Raw genomic sequence first — 16,989 nt, 5'->3', positions numbered from 1 at the left:
GGGAGGAAGCCGCTCGTGGCGGTCAGAGCAGGGACAAAGGAGACAGGACAGAAAGCTGCAGAGAGAACCAGCAAATCCAACAGCTGTTTCTCCTCAAAGACCGACAGAAGCAACGAGCCGCGCCGACAAGAGGGAAGAAGGCTCAGCGCCGACGTCGAAACCGAAGGGTTGTTCCCACGGACCTGACAGAAGTAACGTGATCTTAGGGAGTCCTGCCGACAGTTTTTTCAGACTCGCTGAACTGGGAGACACGGATGGATTCTCAGAAACACACAATCAACAAACCCACTCACAAGATCGATGGACCGGACAGACCTGTCGCTGGTGCGGAGGGCGGTCGGCAATCACGGCCCCCCCGCGAAGAAAATCTCGGGACGGGAAGGGTTCACGGGTGAGGTCTACCGGTGTTTGGAGAAGAACCAGCACCGATACTTCCCAAACTTCTCCAAAACACCGCGGAGGACCGAACCGCTTCCGCCTGGCTCTGGGAGGCCAGTGCTCCCCCAACACGAACGACACACATGGCCCCGTAACCGCCACGAAATCCTCAACAAAATACCAGAAAACCAGTGCAGAAGCACATGAGAAAATTATACGCCACGACCGAGGGCTATATGCTCCCGGAGCACAGGAATCCACCAGTCAGCCCATTAATAGAACAGGGCGGGGGCGGGGCACACGGGCATCTCAATGGATGCAGAAGGAATTTGCCGGAATTCGACATCCTCTCATGATAAAAACACTCAACCAACCAGGATTGGAGGAAAATTATGTCATAGTAAAGGTGACATACACCAAGCCCACCCCTGATGTCATTCTCGGCGGTGAAAGATGAGAGCTTTTCCTCTAAGATCGGGGACAAGACGACGCCCACTCTCACCGCTCTTATTCAGCGGAGCGCTGGAAATTCAGGCTGAACAATCAGGCAAGAGAAAGAAATACAAGGGACTGTGGCCTGGATTGGAAAGGATGTCACAGATGACATGATCTTACGTGTAGAAAAACTCTAACAACTTCATGAGAAAACTGTTGGAGCTTCCTGCGGTCTGAGTATGGCCTCCCCAAACCCATATGTTGAAGTCCTCACCCCAAGAGGTGATGACGTCAGCAGGTGGGGACTGTGGGAGGTGACAGAGTCATGAGGGTGGAGCCCACACGGATGGGGTCAGTGCCATCGGGAAAGAGCCCCCACAGAGCCCCCTGACCCCTTGTCGGTTTTGCAGGAAGTCGGCAGGCTACACCCCAGGAGAGAGGCTCCCTCACCAGAGCCCGCCCGTTGTGCACTACTGGTGGGAATGCCAATGGCCCCTATTGCGAAAACTCGTTTGGCAATTCCCTAGAAAGTTAAGCGCAGAATTATGACATGCTTCACCAAGTCTACTCCTGGGTCCGTCCCCAAAGAAACTGCAAGCAGGGACTCAGGCAGATACTCACACACCCGTGTTCACAGCAGCCAACGGCTGGAAACAACCCCGTGTCCAACAAGAGAGGTACGGGAAACAAGATCTGGTATACTCACACGGTGAGATACTCCTGAGCCTACGAAAGGGAGGGCAACCGGCCCCTACCGCCACGGCCAACCTGACAGCCATGAGGCTGAGCAGATAAACCAGACCCGAGGAGTACGCGCTGCATGGTTCCGCTCGAATAGTCTGCGGGGCCGTCAGATCCCGAGACACAGAGGAGAGGGCGGGCAACAGGGCCCGAGGAGTTTCTAATGGACAGCCTCTTTTTGGAAAGATTAAAGGTGATCCGGACGGACGGTGGACCCCCGCCCCACACAGCGCTATTGGTCCCTCCAAAGCTCCTCTTGCGGCCCCAAATGGCTCTGTGTGTTGTGAGCTCCATGGGGCAGGGCGTTTGCTCTCCTTATCCAAGTTGCATCCGCAGGGCCCAGGACAGTCCCACCCTGGGGCTCAGAATTCGCTAGAAGGAAGGAAGGAAGAAGGCAGGGACAGAGGATGTGGACGGGGAAAGGGATCTGTGTGAAGACCAGGAAAAGGTAGAAGAGGTTGGGGGGCTCATGGTCTCCACCTGGGGCAGGGCGTGTCCTGTGGGAGGCTGTCTACATGCTTGCTGTCTGGGGGGCAGGGTGGGAGGAATGGGCATGGCCCTTCTCACAGTGGAGGTGGCTCCAGGGCCCAGCCCCCACCCCAGAGTCTCACGCCTGCTCCGGGTGACTTGCCCCCTCCAGCAGGGCTGTCAAGGGTACTTCTGTGCATCCCAAATGCCCAGCATGGGGTGGAGGAGCTTAGGAATGTCTGTCGATGGACAAGCTGGGGGCCTGCGGGCCATGATGGCCCAATGCGTCCTCATCCTGTTTCTTCTGGACCAGGCTGGGCCCCTGCGTCACACTGGAAACACCCTGAGTGTGTTGGGAACAGGAATGAGGCCCTGCCATCCCAAAGCCCAGGATCGTGGCCTGTCACCCACATGTCACCCGGGGTGCTTCCCTGCCCGGGCCACCCTCCCCACCGGGGTCACCCAGCCTGCACTGCCAGGCTTCAGCCTGTCAGTCACACCACTGGGCCCCTTAGCTACGGGGAGCACGAGCCCCTGGAGTGTAGACCAGGGCTGCCAGGATCCCCGTGGTTGTGGCCACACAGCCATCTGGGGGGTAGGAGGCAGCAAGTGTGAAAGCCCCATCCTCAGGACAGTCCGGGCGGGCTCTGGGCTGACCTAGCGCCAGCCACGCCTGTGCCCCCCAGGGCCGCGCCCCAATCCTCCTGCACCCTCCACGGTGCCCGAGGTGAAACTGGGCAGACCGGCCATACTCAGTTAAGGCCTGTGTCTCAGTGCATCCTGGGAGCCCCGCGCTCGCCTCTGCGCCCCTGGCACCGCTGGGATGCAGGGATGCAGGGAGGGGTGGGCTCAGAAGGGGGTGCGGGGTTGCTGAAGACCCCTGGGCACCCAGCAAGCCCTGGAGGGGAGGGGACAGTCCGCCTCTGTGCTCCGCGCGGCCCCTGGGTCTGTGGGCTGAGTGAGGACAGGGGCGGGCCCAGGGCGCAACAGGCTCCTGGCACGGTCCCTGGCGGAGCCCTCCGGAGCTCCAGGAGGCGGCTCCTTCCCGGCAGCCCGCTCCCCTTCCCTCCCTTTATCTCCGTCTGTCCTCAGCTCCGTCAAGTGTGAAGCGGTAAGCTGGCTGAACAAACAGGGCCCGGAGCCGCATCCGGGATGTCCCAATAGCTGTGCCCCGGGGCCCTCCGCCCGTCTGCCCACAGGACAGTGCTCACGGGGAGGGAGGGGCCGCACAGGATCCGGACCTCGCCAGGTCTCCATCTCACTCGTTCGGCGCATTGATTGAGTGCCTACTGTGTGCCAGCTCTGAACACTGGGCAACGCCCCTGCCCACATGGGGCTCTCCTTCCTGGGTGGGGGCGCGGAGGGGTAGATGGCAAACTTGAAGTCCCGAATAACTTACAAACTCAGGTGCCCAGGGCTGCTCACATGTGCAGTGGTGGGAGGGGGTGGCTGGCGGGGCCCTCTGATGGCGGTGGGGTGCTCGCTGAGTCGGGGCGCTGAGGGATGGGCCAGCAGGGCAGGTGCCTGGGCGTGGCCGGGCGCCCAGTGGGGCGAACACCGAGAGCCGGAGCCCTCTGGGAAGCAGCAGGGGCCGGGCCCCGGGGTTCAGGCTGAGGGAGACCCACAGGTTTGCAGGGCCGTGGACGTAAGGCCCGTCTGCGGGAGATTCGATGCGGAATCAGGGGCCGGCTCCCAGGTGGGTGCACCCTCCCAGCACTAAAGAGGCTGGGAACCAGCAGATCCCGGGCCTCCAGACACGCATGGCCTGAGGGCCATCAGCCAAGCCGAGGGGCGACCGCCAGGGGAAACCGTGAAAGCTTTGAGGATGGTTTTCCCGTTGCCCCAGCAACTCCACTTCCGTGAATGAATCCTCGGAAAGACAGATGCAGGGGGATCCCCGCTGTGTGCTCTGGGAAGGGGTCCTGCCCACCACCCGAGGGGCTCCTGTGCTTCCCAGCTGGGGTCCGTCCCAAGGGCCACTCTCAGACACACTCCGGCGTGGGGAAGGGTGTCCAGCACTGTTGCCAGAGCCGGAGAATAAGACATCTGGAGCGTGAGTCAGAAGGGCGCAGGGGCGAGGCTGAGCTAGTCGCTGACGGGGAGAAGGGTACCGTGTGACCCCCGCAACAAGCCCACGCCAGCCGGGGAGCTGGGACTTCGTGGCTTCCGCTCAGGGCAGGACTGGGGTTGAGAGACCCCCCGGCCCCCCCAGGTGACCCTATCAGCCCTGCCAGGGGTCCTCAGGAGCATGTCGCCATGTAGACATCAGCCCCCGCACGGCCTGCCATCCACCGAGGACCCTGGTGGCTGGGCGACCCTGAGGGGCAGGGGCTTCCTCTGTGCTCCCCGGCCTCAGGTCACCTAGCCAGCCTCGGGAGCCAGGTGAGGGTCAAACCTGCCCTGCTGGGAGTCTCTGGCCCTGCCTCGGCCAGGGCATGCGTTGGACAAGGGCCAGCCTGGGTGTCCATTCCCAGGGCCTCCGTTTCCCTTCAAATCTGAACGTGGTGACAGAGAGGAGCTCAGAGACCCACAGGGGTAATGGTCAGCAGGGCTAAGGTCTCTGGGCACGGAGCCTCCTCCCAGGACCCCCACAGCCACGCAGCCCAGGCACCCCGCCCTCCGCACATGGCTGACCACCCCCTAGCTGAGCAGAAGCCCCAGGGACCAGGAGTGAGCACCCCCGGCCAGCGCCCAAGGCTGCCCGATGGCTGAGGCCTCGTCCAGGTTCCGGGGAGGGGCTCGACCTGCAGGCTGAGCATGGGGTCGTGCTGACCACCTCCCTACTGAGTGAGTGAGACAGGACCAGGGCGGCCCAGGTGGCCGCATGCAGGGGCTCTGCCACCCAGGATGGGCTGCCGGCACTACCGTCCTGGCACTAGGTGGCCGCCCCTCTCCCTCTGATTCTCAGGAGCTGTGGAGGAGCGGGGGATGGGGGAGAGTGGGGGCAGGGGTCCACAGCCACAAATCCTTCCTCCTCCAGGCGTCTTTCCTGCCGAGGCCCCTCCCCGAGAGCAAACACACGTGGCTGCCTCGGGGGAAAGGACGGAGCCCTGCGTGGCCCAGGAGCCGGGCTCGGGGCCAAGGCTTCCTGCTATATAAGCCCCAGGGCCCCCAGGGAGCGAGCACTGGGGCCCACTCCCTCCCGGCCACCCGCCCGCCGCCGTGCCAGCCCCCAGGATGGGTGCCCTGAGCGGGTGCCTGGCGCTGTCCTGGGTCCTCGCGGCCCTGCTCTTGGTGCAGAAGACAGGTGAGGACGAAGACCCTGCTGGCTCCATCGCTGCAGTGGGGGGTCCCCGCAGGCCACTGGCTGGGGAGCTCTCTTGCTGAGAGTGGGCAGCAGGATGCCACCCGTGTGCCCCAGTGGGGCCCCCAGGCTCTCCGCCTGCACCGAGAGAAGCTGGGTCCCCCCGGGAGAACCGGCGACAGGGTGTTGGGGTGGGGGCTGGGTGAGCGGGCCGAGGCTGGGCGTCTCTCTGCTCCCTGGGAGGGCGACAGCCATCAGTGCAGCCCCCACGGAGGCTCCAAAATTCCACCTCAGGTTGGGGTTGGAACAGCTGACAGGTGAGCCGGCCGCAGGGCAGCCCCATCTGAGCCCACCTCCCCGCCCTCGGCGCCTCCCCAGCCATTCCGTGGCACTTAGCACCTAGGGGAAGCACCACTGGTCCTCATACTTACTGTCAACATGAAAGACACGGCCTCAGGGGCTGCCTGGGTGACACCCAGCAGGGCTGGCCTGGAGCCCTGGCCACTGCAGTCTGCCCCGCCCGGTCCCAGCGCTGAGCTCTGTGCCCTCGAGGGCTCCCCGCAGTGCCTCGCCCAGGTTCGGGGGTCTGGGCAGCTGGACACTGGCCCACGGCTCCCTCCATCAGTGGCCGCCTTTCTTGGGGCCCCTCCGAGCAGGGCTGGGAGTAGGGGGGACCTCCCCATAGTGGCTCCCAGCGGGGGTGCCGGGCCCCCAGCCTGCTGTGCTAATCAGGTTCCTGTTGGCTGGTTTGCACAGCCGGCCCCCACGGCCCGGCTCTTCAGGCTTCTCTGGGCCATGCGGGCCTCAGACCACGTGCCTCAAGAGTGGGTCCCACCAGTGAGCCCCATCGTCCTCCAGCTGCTTCTCTCAGGGGGGCAAATCCCACTAGGGGTGGGCGAAGGCGGTCTGAGAGGAGGCCCCACGTCAGGCAGGGTTGTGCTATCAGCCTCGGTGTGAAGGGACAGTCGGTACCGGGCATTTCTCTGGCCCAGTGATGGAGACCAGGTCTCGCTGGGCGAGTGACCCCGCCTGAGGAGGGCCCCCAGTGGAGCCAATTCTTGCCGGAACCAGGCCTGGATGGGGAGGCGGCATGCGGTGCCAACTGCCTGCAAGACCCTCTGGTTTCTGACCGTGAGGTGGCCAGCGGCTGGCCCTGGCCAGGCTCACGCGGGAGGGGCGGCAGGTCTGGGGTCAGGGGTGGACACAGGGAGCGGCTGTGCCTGTGGGAAATGCAGTCACCCGGGGCCCTCGAAAGGAAAGATTAATGCCGGGCCAGTCCCTGTGGTTTCCGTGTCTGAGGTCCCCGCTGGGATAGTCGAACAGGAAGCAGAGGCTGTCGCGGTGGCCTCCCTGTGCCCCTCGCTGAGCTGGTTGCACCAGGGACATGGGGACATCGGGGCCCCGCCTCCCGCTCCCCAGGAAGCTCCGTCTTGGGCTGAGCGTGGAGACTCCCGGCAGACCAAAGGAAGGAGGTCAGGGCCATGGGAAGGGGGTGCTGCAGGCTGAGCTCGGCCGAGGGGCCTGGGAGGGCTCCCCGCTGCCCACCACGGCGGTGAGGGGGCGTGGGGGTCTGGCCACCGGGGGAGAGCGCCTGGGCTTGGCCCCCGTCAGGCTGGTGGAAGAGGCCCTGCCTGGAGGTGGTGGGCACACAGGCCCCCGGGGACAGCCACCCCACGCCAGGGCCCCCAGGCCTCCTGCCACCGTGACAGATGGTTCTAACTCAAATCTGGCTCTGGTCTTGGGTTTCTGCTAAGTCATGCCCAGAAGCCTCCCTAACTGCGTGTGTCTTTCTCCCCAACAAAGCCGGTCTTTGTCCTTCTCCAAAGGAGGCCCGGGATGGGGCCGAGCCCTCTTCTGGGGTGGCCAGGGTCAACGGGGCCAACGCCTTTTCCTGATTCCATTCTCCTGCCCGGAGCCGGCAGCGCCAACTGCCCCGGCCCGGCAGGATGAGGCCCCGCCCTGAATTTGTAGATGGGGAGGCTGGGGGTCAGCGCAAGGAAACTGGGTAGCTGTGGCCCCTGTGGAGGCTCCCATCCCGGCAGGGCCTCACTTTCTACCCCGTAGCGTGTCGTGGGGCCGCCACCCTGAAGCCTACCCAGAACCGATGGCGAATGTCCGGCTCTCATGGACTCCCGTCCCCTTTCCCCGCAGAGACCCAGGGCAGCGTGGAGCCCGGCCGGGCAAGCACAGAGGCTGCCGCGCTCAGTCGGAGAGCGGACATCGGTACGTGGCCCACGCTCCGGGCGGCGGGGCGCCCCCGGCAGGCGGAAGGGGCTGGGCCCCGAGTGGGCCGGGGATCTGGACGGGGGATGGGGGACAGACCCCCTTCCACATCGGCGGCGCATCAGGCAGAGACCCTTCTGGGTCCCACCTGCCCACAAGAAGGGACGGCAGGGGGCGCGGGCTCACGCACATGTGCACACCCAGGGCAGCCCACAGACAGGAAAGCCCGGGCAACGATGTGTCTGGGGCAGACGGCGAGGGCCGGGAGGGGCAGCCCTAGTCCTGGGCTCGCTGGGCTAGGTCAGGGGGGCCTACGTCTCTCTGACGCCCCAGGGCGGCCAGTGAGGAGGACGGGCTCCCCAGCCCGGCTGCTTCTCTAGTGTGACCCACCCTCACTCTGCAGCTTGGAGCATGACCGTCCTCCCGCCCATCACCGTCTTGCCCACCATGAGCTGTGAGTGGACGCTGCCCACTGCTGACGGGGTGGGGGCTCACAGATCTGGGGGGTAAAGCTGGCACAGTGTGGGCGGCTGAATGGCTTTGGTCCCAGCTGGGAGCCCTCCCCGTGCACAGCTCTCCTGGGGGCTGGCCCCGGATGCTGGGGCAGGGGCAGGGCTCTCAGGGAGCATCAGGACAGCTAAGGGCGGCGAGGCTGGTGAGCAGCTGCCCTCGTGGCTCCCACCCCAACGCGGGGTCAGCTGCCCACGGGTGGCTGGGCGAGGCCGGTGGCATCTGCCGGGGCCCCACACGCTCTCCCCGCAGCCCGGAACCCCGCACACAACGGGCGCGTGTGCAGCACCTGGGGCGACTTCCACTACAAGACCTTCGACGGGGACGTCTTCCGCTTCCCGGGCCTGTGCAACTACGTCTTCTCCGCGCACTGCGGCGCCGCCTACGAGGACTTCAACGTCCAGCTCCGCCGCGGCCTGGCCGGCTCCAGGCCCACCATCACCCGCATCGTCCTCAAGACCCAGGGGCTGGTGCTGGAGGCCTCCAACGGCTCCGTCCTCATCAATGGGCAACGGTGAGCCTGGCGCAGGCAGGGGAGCAGCCGGGACTCCGGGGTGGGCTCGGGGCCTAGGGCTCGTGGGGAAGGCCCTGGACCCTGCTGGACACCTGGCTGTGGGACGACCGGAACTTTCCACCCCAGGGAGGAGCTGCCCTACAGCCGCGCGGGCCTGCTGGTGGAGCAGAGCAGTGTGTACGTCAAGGTCACTGTCCGGCTGGTGCTGACCTTCATGTGGAACAGAGAGGACAGCGCCCTGGTGAGGATGCCTCACCCCCACACCCCTCCAGGCCTGTCGGGGAGAGCCTCCCAGTCCCCAGGGCAGGGGCAGCAGGGGCTGTGGGCTCGGCCGGGCTGGCTGAGGCTGGAGCTGCCCCTCCTCTGCCCCCAGCTGGAGCTGGACCCCAAGTACGCAAACCAGACCTGCGGTCTGTGCGGGGACTTCAACGGGCTCCCGGCTGTCAACGAGTTCTACTCCCACAGTGAGTGCCCGTGGGGGTTGGGGGGGTGGAGTCAGGAAGCCGAGCCTGTGGGTCCCACCTGGGGGGGAGCTGGATGGTCCCCAGGAGACCTGGAGGGGGCAGCCTGGGGTGGCCTCACCCAGGCACTGGGCAATACTCAGGGCAGTGATACCCCAGAAGTTTCGGGTGCCCCAGGCAGGGGGCCCTCAATGCGCTCCACACCAAGCATCCCCTGCCCACAGATGCCAGGCTGACCCCTGTGCAGTTCGGGAATCTGCAGAAGCTGGACGGGCCCACAGAGCAGTGCCAGGATCCCCCGCTTTCCCCAGCCAGCAACTGCACAGACAGGGTGAGCCCATGGCCCCTGCTCCCCGCAGGGCATGGGGACAGCCAGGAGGGTGGACCAGGCTTCCCGGGCTGGGTCCTGCGGTGTCCGGGTGAGAGGGGGTCTCCTAGCCCTTGGGTGGCAGAGGACAGGCCTCCACTCTGGAGACACACCCTCTCGCCGACTCCCCTGCACTGACTGCACACATGTTCTGAGCACATGTGCCCTCTGAGTGGGCAAATACGTGTCCGCACACGCACAGTCCTGCCCGTCGTGGGGCACTTGGGAGCCCAGGCGAAGAAGCCCTACAAGGGAGCTGGGAGGACCCCACTTTGAGAATCTATCTGTGAGCCTTAAATCAGGATGTGGAGCTGCAGCTCACCCCCAGCTTGTTGGGGGCGGGGGTGGGGTGCTGGGAAGGAGGAAGGGTTCATCGGTGGGCTGCCTGAGGGCCTCCCCCTTCTCTGACTGGCCTCTGGGGTGGGGGGCACCCTTCCTCGGTGCTCATGCCATGGACAGGTGCATCCTGGAGCCGAGTGCGTGGGGGAGGTGCACTGCACAGTCACGGCTCAGTCCCCAGAGCCAAGCAAGTCCTGCACCCGGGGTGGCAGAGTCCTGCACCCGGGGTGGCACGTCCACGGTGGTGGAGGGGAAGGATAGGAGGGTGGCCGGCTGGCTGGGCAAGGGATGCACGGGAGGATGGAGGGATGACAGACGGTGGGTAAATGTGTGGGACGGACAGATGGATGGAGGGATAAAAGGAACCTCAAGGGGAGGAAGGGGGTCCCCTGGCTTGGAAAAGTCTGTAGGGCCCGGGGTCCCCCCACATGCACCGAGGGTGGACAGTGCCAAACCTCTGTGCTCCCCAGGAGGGCGTCTGCCACCGCACCCTGCTCGGCCGGGCCTTTGCGGAGTGCAACACGCTGGTGGACCCCGCCGTGTACGTGGCGGCCTGCACCCAGGACCTGTGTCGCTGCCCCACCTGCCCTTGTGCCACCTTTGCGGAGTACTCCCGCCAGTGTGCCCACGCGGGGGGACAGCCCCAGAACTGGAGGGGCCCGGACCTCTGCCGTGAGTGGTCCCAGACCAGGGCCAGCCCCAGGCCCCACACCCACATGGGGTCCCAGGGGATGGGGGTGGGGGGGACAAGACCCCTGGGCAGGACATCTGGCATCTGGCTGGGGACCCGGGACAAGGGGAGTCAGTTGGGAGGGTGGACAGGAGAACAGAAGGAATACGCCTGGGGGACCTGGGAGGCCCAGAGGGAGGACCCGGCCTGGGCGCAGCAAGCTGAGCTCACCCCAGAAGCCAGGTGGGCCCAGGGGGGCTGTCCAGGAGGCATTGGGCCCCAGGCTCCCTTGCCTGCCAGAATACAGCTGGGGGCCCGACAGGCGGGGCCCAGCCTCCCAAGATAAGGGGCTCCCTGGGCCCAGCTGTGGCTTTGGGGGACCCCTGATGGCATGTGGAAGGTTGGGAGCAGAGATGGCCTGCCTGTCCACCCTGCACCTGGTGGCTTCCTGGGGCCCAATTGCTGCCTCCCCCTGCAGCCCAGACCTGCCCCCTCAGCACGCAGCACCGCGAGTGTGGCTCGCCCTGCACCGACACCTGCTCCAACCCCCAGCGCTCCCAGCTCTGCGAGGACCACTGCGTAGACGGCTGCTTCTGCCCCCCAGGCAGGTCCTCCTGGCCCTTGGGGACTGGCCCCCACCCCCTGGCTGCTCCTGGTCACTGAGGTTCCAACCCCCGACCCGGCCCACTTACGACCCCCCACTGTCCCCAGGCACGGTGCTGGATGACGTCACCCACGGGGGCTGCATGCCCCTGGAGCAGTGCTCCTGCAGCCACGGCGGCCACACCTATGCCCCAGGTGCCTCCTTCACCACCAGCTGCAGCTCCTGGTAGGCCTTCTGGCGCCCTGCCCCCGGCGGGGGGTGGGGTGCATGGGGTGGGGTCTGCCTTCTCCACATCACGCCCCTCTGCTCACGGCCTCCCTTCCCAGCACCTGTTCCGGGGGGCTGTGGCAGTGCCAGGACCTTCCGTGCCCTGGCACCTGCTCTGTCCGGGGTGGGTCACACATCTCCACCTATGACGAGAGGCTCTACGATGTGCATGGGGACTGCAGCTACGTCCTGTCCAAGGTACGGCCCCAGTGGAGTTTGCGGGCTTGTCTGGGGACTCTTCAGGCCCCCTCTGCCCCTGTGCAGGGTCCTTTGATGGTCATCAGAGGGGGTGAGGCCCCCTGGATCTCCTCCTGGGGTCCCATTCCCAAAGGGAAGCCCCTGTGCTCACACTCACGGGGCCAAGGGGCTCCCAGGCCCGGAGACAAGCTGCCTGGAGGTGGCCGCAGGTGTCACAGACCACCGAGGGTCACCATCCGTCTGCACCCACACGGGCAACCCTGGGAACAGGCCTCCCCACGTGTGCCCGCACTGTCCCCTAACGCACTGTGAGCTTTGCCCTGTCAGACCTGTGCAGGCAACGGCTTCAGCGTGCTGGCCGAGCTGCGCAAATGTGGCCTGACGGACAACGAGAACTGCCTCAAATCGCTGGCGCTCAGCGTGAACGGCGGGGACACGGTGAGGTGCCAGCAGGGGTGGGGGGGCGGACACAGGGAAGCTGGCCAGACAGAGGCCTGGAGGACGCAGACTCCAGCTCCCTTCTTAAACGCCACGGCCCCGGCGCAGCCCCCGGCCCTGAGTCCCACGGAGCTGGAGATTCAAGGCCACGGCTCCCCTCCCGGCTCTGCCTCTGCTGGGTGGGCCCCCGGGGAGCGCTCCCTGGCCCCTCCCCCACCGACCTGGCTGCTTCCTCTCCCTAGATCATCCAGATCCAGGCCAACGGCGGGGTGTTCATAAACTCCATCTACACCCAGCTGCCCATATCAGCAGGTACGTGGCCCGGGACGGCTGGGCCACGCTGCAGCCAGCCGGCCTGCTCCCAGAGCCCGCACACAGCCGGCTGGGTCCCTTGCTAGTCCTTTGTGGCCTGGGGCAGTTCTGGAAGATGCCATGGTTGGTTTCTTGTCCGCAAGTGGGTTATGGTCCGATCGCAGCCACCGTGGGGACCTGGTGTGGAGCCTCCTGGGGACCAGGACTGGTCACTCCCAACACCGCCCCCTCCCAGGGCCCACCAGACACCTGTCTCCTCCCAGTGCATCCCCAGGGCACCCTCCCCTTCCCCCGGGCTGTCTCAGGAGCAAGGGGGCTCGGTCCGGCCAGACCCTGACTCCGGCCCATCCCCGCAGCCAACATCACTGTCTTCAGGCCCTCCTCCTTCTTCGTCCTGGTGCACACGGGCCTCGGGCTGCAGCTGCAGGTGCAGGTGGTGCCGCTCATGCAGGTGTTCCTCAGGCTGGACCCCTCCTACCACGGACAGACATGCGGTGAGGCCGGCTGCAGGGCTGGAGGGTCTGGTCCCCAGACTCAGCAGCAAGCAGGATGTGCTGGCAGGAAGTAGGGATTGGGCGGGAGCTGCTCCCAGGGCACCCCACATCTGAGCTGCGGCCCCGGGGAGGTGACCGGGGGCAGGGGGTGGAGAGCGAGCCACGCTGTCCTCAGTAGGACAGGCTTTGCACAGGGGCTGACCCTACCAGGGCTTATCTGCAGCTGGCTCTGGAACCAAAATCCTGGGGTGGTCTGCCCTGTGATGGTTTCTAGAGGGACTCAGGGTTAGCGGATGGCCAGGCTGGACTCCCGCTAATGCCCCACCCCTGGGCCCCGGTCCCCAGGCCTGTGCGGGAACTTCAACCAGAACCAGGCCGACGACTTCCGGACCCTCAGCGGCGTGGTGGAGGGCACGGCTGCCGCCTTCGCCAACACCTGGAAGACCCAGGCCGCCTGCCCCAACGTTAAGAACAGCTTCGAGGACCCCTGCTCCCTCAGCGTCGAGAACGGTACTCCCACCCCTGGGGGCCCTCGTTTACCTGGACCGGGCCTGGGAGCCGAAGCCTCCTGTCTCACTGGGCCCTGGGGTGGATGGGGCTGGGGGACCCCGATACCCGGGTGTGCATGCCTGCAGGCATCAGGGCCTGGGGCCCGTCTCTGCGGCGAGTGCCCTGCTGCCCTGTTGGCACAATGGGTCAGCCCCCTATTCCAGCTTAGCTCTCCCAGGGTGGTGGGCCTCCTGGAGTCTGGGTGCAGGAGCGGAGGCTGCTGGGGTGGGCAGACACGGGGGAGGAGGGGTGCAGGTGGCAGCCAGCTAGCTCGCCTTCCCTGTCCCAGAGAACTACGCCCAGCACTGGTGCTCCCTGCTGACTGACCCGGCCGGAGCCTTCTCCCGCTGCCACTCTGTCCTCAACCCCGCGCCCTTCCACTCGGTGAGACCCCTGCCCCACCTGGGAGCTGTGCCCAGCCTCCCCTCGGGGCTTCCCTGGCTCAAGGCCCCCGCCACAGCACGGGCTGGTCAGTCCTCCCCTGGGCCTCCATGGGTGTGGTTGTTGGCGTCACAGAGGGGCACATGCCAGGTCGCTAAAAACTAGAGGAATTGCTTCCATCCCAGTCCTGGAGGACAGAAGTCCAAAAGCAAGGTGTGGGCAGGGCCATGCTCCCTCCTAAGGCTACAGACCCCCTCCTGAGTCTCCCAGCATCTCGGGGATCCAGGTACCCCTGAGCTCGTGACCATGTCACCCCAGGCTCCGCCTCCGAGCCCCGCCCCTGTGTCTGTGTCCGAATTCAGGGCCCATCTCATCTTAATCACATCTGCAAAGACCCTATTTCCAATAAGGTCATTTTCTTAGGCCCTGGAGGTTAGGGCTTCTGCATCTTTTGGGGGAACCCAACCCAACCCACAACAGTTCACTCGTAGGCCACTTTCCCCGACACTCAAAGCCTGCAGTGAGCGCGAATGCACCCTCAGGGGTGTGTGTCGACAGTGGATGGCCCAGGCCCACCTCTGCCCATGTTGGGGGTGGCACAGCTCCACCCTCTTCACCCCACGTGTGCAGAATGCAGCCAGACCCGGCCTGGTCCCGAGGAGGCCCCTCCTGACCCTGACCTTAGCCCGGCCTCATGCCTTCTTGCTGCCCCTTCCCCGACCCGGCCCACGTGGTCACTTGGTGCGGCGCAAGCTGTCCCTCCCGGGAGCCCTCCACCAGGCCGCTTCCATCTGTCGCTGCCGAGAGCCCTGTTTGTGGCAGATGGCCCAGCCCGGCCGGGCGGGGGTCCCAGGAAGGATGCACAGGGAGAGGAGGGGCCCCGGTGGGCTGAGGTCCCTGACGGCCCCCCGCGGCTCCGTCCCCAGAACTGCATGTTCGACACGTGTAACTGTGAGAAGAGCGAGGACTGCCTGTGCGCGGCCCTGTCCTCCTACGTGCACGCCTGTGCCTCCAAGGGGGTGCTGCTCGGCGGCTGGAGGGACGGCGTGTGCAGTGAGTGTCCCCGGCCCACTCTGGCTGCACTGGGGGTGGGGCCAGGGGCGCTGGGGACCCCGGGGGGGCCCAGCTTCACGCTTCCTCGTCCGGGCCAACTAAGGACCCGGTGTCAGAGGGGAAACTGAGTCTCGAGCTATGTAAACTTCAGCCTGGAGGGGGTCCTCCAGCCACTGACCGGAGCGCTGCCCTCGCCCCCAGCCAAGTATGTGAGCGGCTGCCCCAAGTCCCAGAACTACAGCTACGTGGTGGACGGCTGCCAGCCCACCTGCCGTGCTCTGAGCCAGCTCGACGTCACCTGTGGCATCGACTTCGTGCCTGTGGACGGCTGCGTCTGCCCCTTGGGCACCTTCCTGGACGACTCGGGTGCCTGCGTACCCGCCGACGCCTGTCCCTGCTACTTCCGTGGCTCCGTGGTGGCCCCCGGGGAGGTGGTGCATGACAACGGTGTGGTGTGGTAAGCGGCCAGCGGGGCCCACGCCCCCACCTGCACCACCGTCCCCACTGCCCGTCCTGGGCCCACAACGGTCTCACCCCGTGTCACACCCAAAGATCATGTTGAAACACAGAGGGGCTCCCTGGGAGGGGAGGATGCCGCCTCCCCGACCGAGCGGTGAAGAGGGACCCCTCCCCTGGCCGGGGAGAGGGTTCTGAGGGTCTGGCGCCCAGGCAGGGCGTCTGTGTTGGGCTCTGGGCGGAGCTCTGGGTGGGGTCTACAGGGTGGTGGGCGGGCAGGGGGCCCAGACAGGATGGTCTGTCTCTCGCAGCTCGTGTGCGGGTGGGAAACTGAGTTGCCTAGGAACAGCGGAGCAGAAGAGCTCAGGTAGGGCCTCCTGGCATGCCCAGGGGCAGGGGCGTCTGCGGGCCTGGGGTGGGGCCCCTCCCAGCCCAGCTGCCTCCGTCTGCAGGGTGTGCAGCCCCCATGGTGTACTTGGACTGCGGCAACGCCTCAGCGGGCACGCCCGGGGCCGAGTGTCTCAGGAGCTGCCACACGCTGGATGTGGACTGTGTGAGTGGCCGGGGAGGGCATGCCGCCCCCAGTGTCCCCGGGCACTTGGGGGGATGCGCACTGATGCCGTACCCGTCCACAGTTCAGCACCCACTGCGTGTCTGGCTGCGTCTGCCCCCCGGGGCTGGTGTCGGACGGGAGCGGGGGCTGCGTGGCCGAGGACGACTGCCCCTGTCTGCACAACGAGGCCGCCTACAAGCCCGGGGACACCATCAGGGTCGACTGTAACACTTGGTGGGCTGGGCCTCCTCTGCAGGAGGGAGGGAGGCTGGGAGGAGCCGAGGCCTGGCGTTGCCCCCACCCCCGGAAAGCCCTGGGCAGTCCCCTCTGTCCTTGGAAGGTGCCCCCGAGGCCAGGCTGTCAGAGCTGCCACCGGGGCCCGCAGCCCCACCTCACCCCAGGCGCCAAGGGCTTGGAAGCCAGAGACAGGGGGATGGCAGGCCCGTGCCCGCCTCACCCCTTCAATTAGCCCCTCTGGAGAGCGCGGCGGGGCCGGGGCTGGGGGCAAGCAGGCTGTCCGCTGTCCTCACAGCACGTGCAGGAACCGCAAGTGGGAGTGCACCCGCGAGGCCTGCTTGGGCACCTGCGTGGCCTATGGGGGCGGCCACTTCATCACCTTTGATGGGGAGCGCTACAGCTTTGAGGGGAGCTGCGAGTACACACTGGCCCAGGTACACGGGGGCCCCTCCGCGCCCGCCCCCCGCCCCGCTCGGCCCGTCCGCTCCCGCAGCCCTGAGCTCAGCCTGACCCCTCCCCGTCCCAGGACTACTGTGGGGGCAACGGCACCACCAACGGGACCTTCCGCGTGGTCACCGAGAACGTCCCCTGCGGGACCACGGGCGTCACCTGCTCCAAGGCCATCAAGCTGTTCCTGGGGGTGAGCGGGCCACCGGGGGCCCTGTCCCTCTGTCTGCCCTCGGGCTGGATGTCCCGGGACTGCCTGGGCACATGGTCACAGCCAGGGGACCTGAAGCCAGAGAAATGCATTCTCTCTCGGTTCTGAGCTGAGACTCGGGCAGCAGGTGTCCCGGGGGCCGAGTCCCCCGCCAGCCTCCAGGGGGACTCCCTCCTGCCTCCTCCGTGGGCCCGCCCCTTCTCTCCTGTCACAGGGACACACCTGGGTTTGGCATGAGGCCCACCTTAATCCGCACGCACGAGCTCATCCCTCCCTGACTCCCACAGAGACCCTTTCCCCAAACAAGGTCGCACTCGCAGGGGCTGTGAGGTGGACATACCTTTCGGGGGCCCTGTTTTCAGCCCACTACACTGGGGTGCCCAATTCCAGCAGAGGGAGGTCAGAGTTCACCAGACAGAGAGCCGCACTGCTGGCCGGG

The 16,989-nt window shown here is 66.1% G+C and overlaps 1 protein-coding gene across 1 annotated transcript in view; it reads left to right on the top strand.

Annotated features, from left to right (window-relative positions):
- Positions 1-5,131: 5,131 nt before the first annotated feature.
- Positions 5,132-16,989, top strand: part of MUC5B (mucin 5B, oligomeric mucus/gel-forming) — a 34,788-nt gene continuing 22,930 nt past the window's right edge. The window contains 23 exon segments of the mRNA XM_048217637.2: positions 5,132-5,269; positions 7,418-7,489; positions 7,893-7,943; positions 8,252-8,513; positions 8,640-8,754; positions 8,887-8,977; positions 9,199-9,305; positions 10,151-10,352; positions 10,829-10,954; positions 11,062-11,179; positions 11,281-11,419; positions 11,747-11,857; positions 12,100-12,169; positions 12,526-12,663; positions 13,009-13,173; positions 13,502-13,596; positions 14,520-14,646; positions 14,848-15,103; positions 15,414-15,469; positions 15,555-15,655; positions 15,738-15,889; positions 16,188-16,326; positions 16,419-16,532. Coding sequence (XP_048073594.2) covers positions 5,200-5,269; positions 7,418-7,489; positions 7,893-7,943; positions 8,252-8,513; positions 8,640-8,754; positions 8,887-8,977; positions 9,199-9,305; positions 10,151-10,352; positions 10,829-10,954; positions 11,062-11,179; positions 11,281-11,419; positions 11,747-11,857; positions 12,100-12,169; positions 12,526-12,663; positions 13,009-13,173; positions 13,502-13,596; positions 14,520-14,646; positions 14,848-15,103; positions 15,414-15,469; positions 15,555-15,655; positions 15,738-15,889; positions 16,188-16,326; positions 16,419-16,532 — 2,877 coding nt within the window. The 5' untranslated portion in view covers positions 5,132-5,199.

This window comes from Ursus arctos, unplaced genomic scaffold, assembly GCF_023065955.2.
Source record: "Ursus arctos isolate Adak ecotype North America unplaced genomic scaffold, UrsArc2.0 scaffold_23, whole genome shotgun sequence".
NCBI classification, from domain to species: domain Eukaryota; kingdom Metazoa; phylum Chordata; class Mammalia; order Carnivora; family Ursidae; genus Ursus; species Ursus arctos.
This window is presented reverse-complemented; position numbering and strand designations above follow the sequence as displayed.